General features: G+C 40.5%; 1 protein-coding gene and 1 pseudogene across 1 annotated transcript; one reads left to right on the top strand and one right to left on the bottom strand.

Annotated features, from left to right (window-relative positions):
* Positions 1-1,583: 1,583 nt before the first annotated feature.
* On the bottom strand, positions 1,584-12,710 carry LOC144656597 (WD repeat and coiled-coil-containing protein-like). The gene is made up of 6 exons (XM_078516816.1): positions 11,974-12,710; positions 10,707-11,238; positions 8,355-8,928; positions 7,539-7,709; positions 6,693-6,827; positions 1,584-2,041 (listed from the first exon to the last, which is right to left on the bottom strand). Exons 1-6 carry the CDS (start codon positions 12,474-12,476, stop codon positions 1,935-1,937), a joined length of 2,022 nt encoding a protein of 673 aa, XP_078372942.1. The 5' UTR covers positions 12,477-12,710; the 3' UTR covers positions 1,584-1,934.
* LOC144656239 (uncharacterized) lies at positions 12,492-13,190 on the top strand (annotated as a pseudogene).
* Positions 13,191-13,240: the final 50 nt, after the last annotated feature.

Below are 13,240 nucleotides of genomic sequence, written 5' to 3'. Positions count from 1 at the left end.
GTCACTGTGTTGTGTTTTGGGGTAAGACAATTTACATGCACAGTGCTTCTCTTCACTCAGGGGTGCTCTCTCCTCCGAAGAAGCCTCTCTTTTTTCCGTACCCGTGGGCTGGGAAATGTGGAGGGTGAAAAGTAAGCTGGCGGAGCCTGGAGAGAATGGCAAAGAAAGCGCTTGAGGGACCCCCGCGCTCCCCCTAAATTATTTTCTTTTTTCAGAGACAAGATAAGCAAGGCTGACACTACATAGAAATGAAAAAACTTTAACGGGACAACGACATGATAGAGTCCAAACTGAAAGTCAAAAGACAACTGTCTTTGCGCTGGTTGTTCTATTCTGTGCGGCAAACACTCTGCTGAAGAGACCCAATCAGGTCGAAACAGCTGTCCAGAGTTTGCATTTTTGACTTTCAGTTTGGACTCTATCATTCGTTGTCCCGTTAAGGTTTTTTCATTTCTACGTAGTGTCAGCCTTGCTTATCTTTCTCTTTCTTTTTCCGCTCCCCCCCCCCCCCCCTCCACTGAAGAAGCCTCTGTGGAGGAAATAGCCAGGGGTGTGTAAATGGGTACTGAAGAACTGTTAGGGTAACCTCACTAAGTTCTGGGGCTAACTGTGAAGAATCAGCATCCCATCCAAGGGGATTGGAAAATAATTAAATATTTAACCCTTGAACGTCATTAGCTAAGGCCGTAGCAAACGAGGTAACAATGTTGCGCAAAGAAATGTTTCCCTGTTTGTCCGCGCGCAACATTTGTCGCGGACACAAAAATGTTTCTGATTTTTTTTTTCAGAAACATTGTGTGTCCGCAACAAATGTTTCCACGTTTGCGCAACATGGAAATATCAACTCTCTCTAAGACGGACACCGTCGGAACCGGCCCCAACTGTCCGTCTTAGAGAGGTGTCCGCCTTACAGAGAGTCGAGGTAACGTGACACCTGAAATGTTGAGAGGATATAGCTAAACGGCTATGCACAACGAATACACGTCTGTTTTTAGTCGCTTACCTTAGCAAAACCTATAAAGTGGAAGAAAAATAATATCAGAAATTCGACTTGTTTGTTAATAACAGTTACCGTACTGTAAGTAGAAAACTAAATCTTTGGTGCCCATATACCTAAGCAAAGAAGTAATACGTTTTAGCGAATTGTTTTTGGTAAGTTTGGTATTCTAAAGGCGCTGACCTACTATGCTATATGTCGATAACAAGTTTTGAAGTATTGTTCACTAAAAAATAACTTTTTGTGCGTGTCCGTTGGCGGTTTCAAAGTGTCCGTTGTCCGTCTTAGAGAGGTGTCCGTCTTACAGAGAGTTTTCTTACAGTGAAATGACTGAAAAACGGCAGGGACCATAACCAGGTGTCCGTCTTATGGAGGTGTCCGTTTAGAGAGAACTGACTGTAAAACACTACTTTGATTTGTGTCCCGCTCGTTTACTCACTCAAGAAACACGAGCAGCAATGTGTTCTCATTTGCCACGAACTTTACTGACTTCAAAGTAATCACGACGTTCGTGTTACCCGGGGTTTTGGTTATCGAGATCTTAAACTATAATTCATTCATCAATAATCAAGCAACTCTTTTTTGGTCATTACACTGGGAATTTATTTTATTTTGCACTTCCAAAGTCACTTGCTCAAGTTGCACCCTAGTTGAACGCAGGCAGCTCTCTGACAAAGAACATCTTGTTTAAGTCAAGAAGCAGGCTCTTTTCTCGGCGATAAGATAGAGAGAGGAGGGCAGGGGGGATACCACAGTGCTAGAGCTCCACTTAGTTATTCCTGAAGCGCCGAACCTGCACGCATGTTATATCGTCTTCCTTTATGGTTGGCAGTTAGGGTGTCCGCAATACAAGCACTGGACTCATCATAACCTGTTGTACAACTGTTCACTTCAAACAGAGACGAGGCATAACAGAGTTCACAGTGTTAAGTTTGCTTTATGTGTTTAGTTTAGAATGTCCTGACATTTGCACTGTAGAGCCACTGAGAAACCTCACTGGGATGAAACCGCCTTCTCCAGATGACACAATACAAGGTACGTCACCTACAACATGAAAAGAATTTGTTAAATTTGTTAATAACTAAAGGTTATCGCTATTTGTAGGTTGTCGAATCCAGGGGCCCGTTTCTTGAAAGTCCCGGAGACTTTTTGGGCCCGCAAAGCCACTGTTAGTTATCTGTATCTTAAAGTGTCTATCCAGCCTACAGGTTTTTTTGTGGTTTTCGTATCTCTATAATGCATAAACAAGTTTTCTAAAAGAAAGTTTTGGATTCCGCCACTTTTTCGCTGCAAAATCGAGCTTTAAAGTTCCCGTTTCGGCCACGCCCAAAGAAGTTGACCGGGAGTCAAGACCAGAAAGAGTCTGGGTTCCAGACCGGCTGTGACGTCAGATCAGGAACCGCGAAATCTTGCCGCCATTTGAAGTCAGCATTTCTTCTGTAATAGCGAGGAGATACTGACGGTAGAAATATACCAGATAGATGCGTCACTGAGGTATGCTTGAATACTCCAAACGAAGAAAAGGGTATTGCGCTGCATTTTGGGGTGATATGAGAACAGAAGCAAAGGCTAGAAGGAAAAAGTAGATGGACTTCGTCAAGTTAAAACGTGCAAAGTGGAATCCGAGTGCTTCGTCTGCCGTCTGTGCTTGCTACTTCGCTCCCAGGGATATTACAAGAAGACATTCCTTTGAAAATCTTCAATGCCAACGGTTGCTGATCTAAGATGATATTGGCATTGTTCCTGTGCCAAGATTTCACCGGAATACTTAACTTTGTCCAGTCGAAGTCGTCATCGGGTATTCATTACTCATTATTCATTTGATTGAGTGTCTGTTCTCGAACGACAAGACACGCGTCTCGCTAGACGCCTAAAAAACTACAAGTAAACGTCGCCAACTTCCCAAGAGATTTTTATTGCATATTGTCAACCATCGTGTAGAAATAATAAGCGAGCAAGCGTCGCCAAGCAAAGATAACATGTAGCTGAAGCGACGTTCGATTTGTCGACCAGTCAAGGTAAAGCGAATTATTTCTCCCTCGAATATCGCTTGAATTTCTATTTCTGTTTCTTGTAAGTCTTGTTCATAAAGTCTTATTTAATTTGATCTTTATAATCAAAGTCACTGCGCTCGTACGTAGCTTTTCAGGGTTTCAACTCCCACACATGTAAAGTTATAATTTGATCGATCGGTCTCTGCATGCGGTATTGTTTGTTTAAAGTGCGTACAATGAAAAGTGTATCAAAGCTTTCACAGCCTAAAGTAAGCATTGTCACAATAAAAAGAAAAGGTTTTCTAAGTTTTAAAAGTTAAAAAATCGATAGATTATGACTGTTTGTTAATCGTTTTTGAGACAATCAGTCGCACTTATCATAAGCGCGTGTTGTCGGCATTTCTAAACGCGTGAAAAGTCGCTTGTATTTTTATTAGGCTGTAACAAGAAGGACTATAGCCTGCGTAGCAGGCGTCTGAGTAGTTTTTGTAGCGCGCGTATGGGAGAAACGCGAAAGGCGCAAGAGGGCCACGCGAGGAAAAAATCGAGAAGTCTTCTCGATTTTTTCCTCGCGCGGCCTTCTCGCGATCGCGCACTCTATTAAACGCGCTGAAAACTACACAGACGCCTGCTACGCAGGCTAGAAGGACTAAAGTAGCCCGTATTTTAATAAGCTGTTATAAGAAGGACTAATAAAAGTAATAAACATGTTTTAATATCAATCTTTTGCGTATCAACTAAGTGCACATTTATTTTCAACATACGCAAATCTACCGACGCGACAAGTTTCGATTCAAAACAAACAAGCATACCACTTTCAAGTCAATGCGTTGTGTGAGTGTCAAGGGCAATTTTCGGGAATAATAGTGCTTACAGTCTATTCGTTATATTGTTTTCATTTTCGTTTCACATCTGTAATGAAAATTAAAAGGTATACTGCCTGAGAATGCAGATCGATTTCCGTCCGTCGTTGTAGGTTTCGCGACGCGTCAAGTTTCCATTCAAAGCTTTCTGGAGTGAATTTGCGTACAAAATGCAAATTTAACGCGCGGAGTGAGTGTTTGGAAAAAGTATCTATATACCGGTATGTGTCTAATTCCACGACTCTGTTAAGCTGGTTTTGTAATTTTCGTTCCCTCTCTTCAATAAGTTGCTTCTCTCGATTATATTCTTCTATCCATGCATCGTCCGCTAGAGGTTCTCGAGAGTAAGCGCGTTCTTCTTTGTTACTCTTATCTTCTACTGCAGTGCAAGCGAACGATTCGAGTTCTCCGGACTCGATCTCTTCGTTCGAATCAGATGAACTGCTAGTCACGTCTTCTTCAGATAAGAAATCGCTGTCTTGTGAGTATTCCATCCAAACTCGAAGAATTCTTGGGAAAAACAAACCTTATGTTGTGGCTGTCAAGCAAATAAACAAATGCAAACGCTTCGAGCGGTTCCTGATATGACGTCACTCATCACCAATCCTCGATCACGCGGTCAACTTCTTTGGGCGTGGCCGAAGCGGGAAAGTGGCGGAATCCAAAAATTTCTTTTAGAATACTTGTTTATGCATTAAAGAGATACGAAAACCACAAAAAACCTGTAGGCTGGATAGACACTTTAAACACAGAGAATCGTATAGGCCTGAAACTTTGCATGAAGCGAAACTAGAAATAGCTGACACTAGGTTGCCCCCGAAGTTTCGACGATGTTTATCGGTTTTTCTTTGCTGTTCATCCTTTTCTACAATTCAGACATTTGATTGGAAATTAATTTTCTATTTTGGATGATTATTAATTATGATACGGTAAATCATTTAATTACAAGAACACAACAGCATCTTGACATCATTTTGTCATGTTTTGCTGTGGTGGGGGATCTCAGCTAGACTTTAGAAAAAGTTCGTCGTCTTTATTAATTTAACACGCCGGGACGGTCGACCTATCCCGACTTGCGTGGCTTGTTTTCGCGACTTCGTCGCTTTGAATGGGCCGCTTTGCGGGCTCGAATCGAACTCACTTCACTGTGGTAAAGTCTTGATCTCAGCAAGGATAAACTTTAGAAACAGCAAAAAGTTTTAAAATTACCATTTGAGCCGGCCCAATTGTTTTATAAATATATGTCCTATATGGGCTGAGAGCCCGAGCATGAAGAATAACATGAGAATGATCAATCTTTAGAAAGAAAAGGATGTCGAAAGAATTTCTTACCTCTGTCAAAGCAAACGCCTGCCGCGAGTTTTAAATAATCACAATGCATCTCGAGATCTCTTTTGAATTTCTTTTCTTGATGCCGCATATCATCTTGTAAAATTAAAATTTCGTCCGGAAGTGGACCGATCAAGACTTTTGAAGTTTTCTCCATTCAAGTAGTTTGTGCCTGGTAAGTCACGATCAGTTGGACAAAGGCTTTCTTATCGTAAATCACGCTTCATGACAACGATCAACTTTTTTAAAGGAAAGGATACCGAAAGAATTTCTCAACTTTGACAACGAAAACGCTTGACTTTCTAAGACTAAAAGTCGCTCGCTTCTGGTTTCCGGTTTCGCCTGCCGCGAGTCTTAAACAATTATCTCTAGATATTTTTTTTAAATTTCTTGTAAATCTCGTCCGGAGATAGACTGATCAAGGGTTTTCTCCGTTCAAGTAGTTTGCGCTTTGTAAATCGCGGTTTTGGACTAAGGCTTGCTTATCGTAATCGCAGACAAATTTGAAGATATGGCTTGATATGTTCGTACGTGTTCCTAAACATATTTCTTCTTCGGCCACTCAGATGTAAAAAATGTGGATTTTCTTACTTCTCTGCGAGTTACTTAGTTACTTATCGCGAAGTCTTTTCAACAATTGCATTGCTTTCGGCTTTTAGACATTGTGAAATGAATAGGCCTCGAATAAAACCCCAAATTATCTTTTTCAAATTCTGCCCAACTGCAATCAACCTTTACAAGCTTCGTTGTTTACTTGTTGTCATCTGTGCACGTGCTCACGCTTTGGGTTGTCATCATCACCCAATCATCGTATACTTGCGTCATCATTGACCAATCACCGTACAGGGGATTTTATCACACCTACCGATACTACTTGCGGTCGCACTTTGGCCAAGTCGAGATTTTGTCTGGTAATACCATATATACTCTATATACGCGCGGACCATAATGATGCCTCCTCGGGTTTTGGCCCAGAGGCCAAAACCCAGCGGGGGCAAAAATATATGAACAAAACTGCTATGTAATCATAATTGTAAGGTTGGAGATTTTGCTAAGGCTTTCCAAGTGCAAACACCTTTTTGGAACCATCGACAAACGAGCCCTTCTATACCTGTAGAACAGTTTCCTTACTGGTCAATTTTGATATATTAATTATCTTAAGCCTCTGTGACAAATAAGAATTTTAATATTAGAAATTGGTCTATTACTTGCATTAAACCATGGTAATCGCAAACGGAAATAATAGAAGCTTCTTATTTTAGACCTTTTCCTCTTTTACCTCCGCTTTCTTTGTGTGTGCGACAGTAAAAACGTCTCCCTCTCCCCTCCCCAAGGGGGATAAAAAGAGAAATATCGACATGTGAATGCATTTATATACATTACTTGTAAATAATGCATTACTATCATCTATCAATTTTTAACAAGTCAGTTCAACAAATACAAAACCAACAGTCATAAATGCATGCGAACTCCTTATAATGCATAAAATCCAGAAATCACTTTTCTTACCAATGCATATCCTAACAAGAGAAGCACTAAAAGCCTGCTCGATTGTCTTAAGTTTCAGTCGTCCCTTGTCAAGAAGGAAATTCTCTTGTTCCACGGCTCCAGTTAGCTCATCTGTCCACACCACACAAACAAATTCTGGTAAAAAAACAACAACAACAAAACAAAACAAAAATATCACAGATGAAGCAATTTCCAATACCTTATTGAATTTGTCAATAGGCCACAAAAACAAAAATTGTACATGTACAATAATAATTATTTTCAACTTATAATTAAAAATTTACACGACTGTATTATACACCTGGTTCAGGCTGTTCAAAGGATGGATAAAGTCAAATTAAATTACAGTTAAAACTTTTTAGTGAAACAAAGATTTTTTTAACAAACTTCCTGTAAATATGGCAAATGCCGACAATATACAGACCTATTGCCACCTAGCAGAACATTTCTATCTATGATAGCATTTTAGTAACGTTTTTAGCCTTTTTTGCCAAATGTTATCGTAATGTAGCTTAGTATTTTTTTAATCTTTTTAAATTTTTATGTAAATTTTTCATCATTTTTAATTTAGATAAAAGCTTAGTACCGGTAGTTTTATCTTAATTTTTAAAGTTTTATTGACACCTTTTAGATGCAGGGCCCCTCTGGATACCAGCCTACGAGCTGAAAGGCTACCCTGTTAAATAAAGTTTACTTAATTACTTTACTACTCACCTGAAGTCCAAGAAAGATATTCATAAAAATATTTTCATATTCATAGGCCTGTAACTCTTGCAGAGTTACATGTAGATGATAATAAGAGAAAGAAAATTAATATACTATAAAATTTATCATGAACTAAGATACCTGCATTTTCTGGCAATGGATAGAGGTTATGTTTGCTCTCAGCCGCCTGTTTTGATTCAACTTCATCTATTCTTTTGTTCAACTTGGACAGCCTTTCATTTATCTGTGAAACAGATGTTGTCATTGTTGCCTTTACATCTTGAATGTGTTTGAACCAACTGCTTTGGGCTCCTGAAGATTAATAGAAGACACATTGAAGATGAAAGTCTAGCATGCACAAAATTTTCGTTGATTGCAACAAGAAGTGAATAAAAAATAAATACTGCCTAGTGCCACCATATAAGTAATAAGCAACATAAATTTTTGTTGCAGGCAAAGTTTAAATTTCAGTTCTCATTGTCTAGTGTACACCTAACTGAGAGTGGCAGCTAAAATTGCTGAGTACGCACTCAAGGCGCGTTTACACGACAGAAATTTAGGTACAGACCCGTCAGAAAATTGGTGTGGACCGTCAGAAAATTGATCCGGACCTGACCACTTTTGTAGAGAAACAGTCAAATCAAAATGAGGCCATAGGCACCTATGGCCCCATTTTGATTTGACTGTTTCTCTACAAAAGTGGTCAGGTCCGGACTAATTTTCTGAAAGGACGTAGCCAATTTTCTCTTTCGTGTAAATGCGCCTTCATACAGTGACCACATGATCACAGTTGTCCTTATACATGTATGACCCGGTCTTGACCCAGCCATAACATTTGTTTTTAATTGTGCATCCTTAACATGGTCATATAAGAAACAAGTTATATCCTAGGCACACAATAAACAAAAACAAAATATAGTGAGAATAATATTAGTATACATGTATTGCATTTCCTACCATGAAAACTGTCTTTGGAGTCACCAAGCAGCTCTGGAACTTCATAATTATTATTCGATATTTGCAGTTCAGATATTAAGGAGGTTTTCTGCCTCTCCACTGCTTCGACACATCCCTTAAAAACACTTCCATTGGGAAGCCTTAATGATGGCAATTGCTCACTATTTGTAACCACAGTACAGGCAGCAATTCCTCCAGTATTTGTTGTGGCATCTTCATGGTTAAAAGTCTGGTTGTTGCTTTGTTGCTGATCAAACTTGTCCATGGATGTTGTATGATTATCCTTTAGCAAAGAACTGAAACATCTTAAGCTCACTTCATACTGTAGATATATAGCAGATGGTGGAAAAGCTGCCATGTTGGATACGTCTTTTGGTTTGCCAAGTAGAGCAAGGAAGCTGTCGGTGTTTCCAGGAATAAGACATATTCCCTTGGGTTTTGTGTCTGGGTCTAGTTCTAGTAGCTTTTCCTTTGTCACAAACTCAGTTTTGCCGCTCATGCTGGATTGATGAAGAGTGTAGCAGTGAAGCCTGCTACAACAATGGCTCCCTACCACAACTGTGCTTGACGCAGGCTGGGTCAAGAAAAACCAAAACAATTTTTTTTAATGATACCATATTTATTCGATTAAGCGCCCAACCTCGAATAAGCGCCCACCTCGAATAAGCGCCCACCCTGAAAGTAGGAAAAGTTAATAAGCACCCAGCCTCGAATAAGCGCCCACCCCCCACCCCTACAAAAAAACTTAAGTGCACAAGAGGAGTATTGATTATTGAAATTGACTAAGAACTGTTAAGAAGACTTCCCTCATGACCGAGTTTTCTTAGCATTTTACAGAAACTTGCAATGAACAGTTAAAATTCTGCTTTGGTACACCTCAACGTTGTGTTATTTTTTATTGTTTTGTTACAAAAATAAACTTACTATTTGCTGGAAATCGTGAAAATTTAATAAGCGCCCAGCCTCGAATTAGCGCCCACCCTGAATAAGCGCCCACTCTCAAGGTCCAAAAATTTAATAAGCGCCCAGGGCACTTAATCGAATAAATACGGTATATGTATCCTTTTGTCTGTTTGTCATGTTTTTTTTTTTACTCATTGGTCATATGATAATGAGTGTGAGGCGTGGTGGCCTAATGGTTAGTGCGCTTGACTTGTAGTCGAACAGCCCGAGTTCGAGGCCTGGCCGGCGTGCTACATTGTGTTCTTGGGCAAGACACTTTACTCTCACAGTGCCTCTCTCCAACCAGGTGTATAAATGGGTACTGGCGAATTTACTGCTGGGGGATAACCCTGCGATGGACTAGCATCCCATCCAGGGGGGAGTAGCAATACTCCTAGTCGCTTAATGCTACAGAAACCGGGATAAGCTCTGGCTGTATGGGCCATTTGGTTCGGACACAGACTTTCCCATATGATAATGAACCTCGTACAAATGTATTAAACAAGTTATTGTTAAGTTTGATTTGTACATTGTGTGGTTCCAGAAAATGTCCATACTCCCCCCACAGAAGGGATTGGAAATTTCTGGGGGTGGGAGGGGTCTCAAAAGCCAAAAATTTTAAGGAAATGTATGAAGCTTAATTGGAATTTCCAGAGGGGGTGGGGGGTCTTAGGAAAATCCCTTCCGTGGGGGAGGTATGGATAATTTATGGAACTGCACATTTTGTATATATGCTCATGTGCGAACATCAATACAGTGTACAAGTGTGAAACCCCCAACAGCCTCCAGCATGGTTTACAAAAACAAACAAACAGCATTTGGATTCTACATGTGCGTATAACGATGCTGAAGTTACATGTTACTTGCGAAGGTAAAAGAAGATGGCTGTACATATTTCCTTTTTTTCAAATGATGATGATAAAAATTAATGTACTTGAGACATTCTCGTCAACCGTCAATTCTTCAGAAGAATCAAACTTGTCAGTTGCAAGTTTCTAACCAAAAACTCAATTTTAACCACAACATACATGTACTTTATAACAACTATTCATCAAAGTGGAGGTGGCTAGTGGTGGATATTTACCTTGCCGCTTTGCAGCTCGGTAAATATCCACCAGTAGCCACCGACACTGATGTGAATAGTTGTTTTAGTATATACTCAAACAGTGAGATATTATAGCCCAAAAGGATGACTTTTGATCAGTTTATTCTGTTAACGAGTGTAGTTTTTGTGCGCGAGTTTCTCGGAGGTGAATAGCAAAGGATATTTGGAGTTTGAGTAGCCAATCAGTGCGCACCAAAAATGCTATCCACTGTTTGAGTAGATACTAATAATAATTATTGTAGATACATCTGTACTACAGAAGTAAGTCAGAGTGTCATTATTCCTTGCCAAACTATTATACAAACCTGAAAAAAAAGCAAGTCAGGTGAGATAAGTCCCTTTATACTTGATCTGCCAATCTCTCTAGGTTCTGCATCCTCACAGCACATTGCAATAATCTGCGCCATGGCTGTGGATGCTTCAAATTGTGGTGTTCGCAGTTTCAACTTTAACAGTGAATTTATGTCTTGATTGGCACTTGGAGTGAGCATAGTGAAATCAATATTCTCTACGTTAACAACAGAAGAGCTGGATTTCTCTTCTTTACTCTCCTCACATGAATCTTGTGTATTTTTTATGTCAAAAACATCACCATCATTTTCAAATTCACTATTACCACAGAGCGTGTCCAAAGGTTGTTCTGTTGCAATGATAAATGATGATGATTTCCATGGGACAATACAATTTATTTTGCCAGTCAGCTTGAGACTGTTCCACTGAACAAAAGTGAAGTTATTAGGTTTGTTCAGGTCAATCCAAGAAAATATACACAGACTGTCTTCCACTGAAATTGCAAGACTTTTTCCATCTTTGCTCCATTCACATGTTTTCAAATTTCTGAAAATAAATAAGAAGTAAAAGTTAGCTAGGTCCCATCCTTGTGTTTACAAATATTTTACAGTATAGTAAGTACTTTCGGGCGGTACGGCCTAATGCTCTCATAGCGCCTCTCTCCACCCAGGTGTATAAGTGAGTACCGGCAAACTAATGCTGGGGGGGGGGGGGGAACTCTGCGATGGATTAGCATCCCATCCAGGGGGAAATACTCCTAGTCACTTCATGCTACAGAAACCGGGATAAGACTGTATGGGCCACTAGGCTCAATGCAGACTTTACCTAAGTACTTGGTAGAAGCAAGTGTTTCACCCAAATCTTCAAACTTTCCCTCACCAAATAGGTGACAGGTGGGTTGGAAACGAGCGACAAGGTGACATCAGAAACCCCCTTGGAAGGCCTCATTAATCACTGGCTTTTACTTGTTGTGCTGCATGAATTACCACTAATAAATATAATGCAGCCTCACCTAAATTTCTCACATAATATTATATCCAAAAAGTTAGAATAAAATGGTTCCAGTCATTTGATAGATGAGGTGTATATTAACTACCTGTCCATACATGTACACATCCCACATTTGCATTCCCCCCTTCTACCCCCCCCCCCCCCACTACCTTTTTCCCCTACCCCCTCTGACACCTGTTGCACTTGGGCAAAGCTGAAGCTAGTGCTAAAAGCCTTAAGAACTCCTAGAAGTACATTTGAAAGAGCGCTCCGACACAGGATAAAACTCACCGGTAAGAAGTTTGTATTGAGATCACATCACACTCAAATTCCTCTGAAAAACGTAATAACACGGCCGATGTTTTCGACAACACAGCTAACAATGGAACAGCAGGGTGCCACACACAACCTTGAGGTAAACAATCTGTGAAGTACTCTTTCACTAGCTTGACCACGGCTTCTCCAATTTTTCTCCACAAAACCACAACTTTTTCTTTCAAGACAACAGCAATGTAATATCCACTAGATCCTTTCGTTAACTCACTGCACGAAACTCCTAAAACGAAGCTTCCGAATTCTCCAACTAAACAACGCTCTTTTCCGATGCAAGTCGTTTCTCTGTAGTTGGACCTGAAATTTACGGACGACAGCCACACACTTTCCCCATCAGTCCAGACAAGTTCACCCGACTGCACGTTTTCAACATTTTTGCCGAAAATTTGGAGGCTTTGGTGCAAATAATTGATGTTTGATCTTAGCAACTTGCAGCTTCCAAGCTCAAAGTTTGCCGCCATATTGGAATTCCCAACATGCCCTGCGCCCTCGGGGCCTCGGGCCCAGACTTGCTTGTAAATCTTTTGTTTTGTTCGTATTTTCAGCTTACACCGGCGCCCGCTGAGTTAGACACGATTTGTCTTTACGTCCAGTTTTTAAGTCGTACCCTTACCCCGCCTTCGGTTCGCAATTACTTGTCGGGTGTAAAGTTGTTTCATTTGTTTTTAGGGTTGGAATTCCCTCACAGTAAAGATTTTCTTCTGTCTTTAACATTGCGGGGTATCGCGCGTAACGCCCTCCACACGCCCCGCAGGGCCCCGCCGGTCACGCCAGATATTTTGCTTCGTATTTCTAGGCTGTTAGATTTGCACCATGACGCTCAGTCATGCACGCTGTTTTGCGCCTTTTTATTTGCCTTTTTTTTTTCATGGCTCGTTTAGCTAATATTGTACCTTCTTCGTGTAAAAGTTTTGATCCTAGACGTCATCTAACCCGTTGTGACGTTGTGTCCAATAATCTTGGACTCATTGTAACTTTTCATTGTACTAAGACGATTCAATTTGGGGAACGTAAACTTCACATTCCCCTGTTACGTATTCCAGACTCTCTCGTGACGTGCAACTCTGGAACCAATGGGGAGGCCACCAGGGGAGGCCACAAAGAGGAATTACTCATATGTATCAATTATAACAGCTCTGTCAGATGATATCTTCGTTTAGAAGAAGATTGCCAATAGGCGAAATATCCCATGCATGAAAGAAACCAGTTTGTGGTAGCGGACTTC

Source organism: Oculina patagonica, chromosome 6 (assembly GCF_052425735.1).
Source record: "Oculina patagonica isolate OP01 chromosome 6, crgOcupat, whole genome shotgun sequence".
In the NCBI taxonomy this organism is placed as follows: domain Eukaryota; kingdom Metazoa; phylum Cnidaria; class Anthozoa; order Scleractinia; family Oculinidae; genus Oculina; species Oculina patagonica.
The sequence above is the reverse complement of the archived record's forward strand: the minus strand, read 5'-3'. Positions and strand labels throughout refer to the sequence as shown.

What these genes read in the sequence shown, in the direction of transcription:
- LOC144656597 (XM_078516816.1), bottom strand. Translation starts at nt 12,476, where the DNA reads ATGGCGGCAAACTTTGAGCTTGGAAGCTGCAAGTTGCTAAGATCAAAC. An exon ending in CTCCAAAGACAGTTTTCATG is followed by an intron (nt 7,710 to 8,354) that starts GTAGGAAATGCA and finishes ATTAATCTTCAG; the next exon opens with GAGCCCAAAGCAGTTGGTTC. An exon ending in TCTTGTTAGGATATGCATTG is followed by an intron (nt 2,042 to 6,692) that starts GTAAGAAAAGTG and finishes TTCATGTTGTAG; the next exon opens with GTGACGTACCTTGTATTGTG.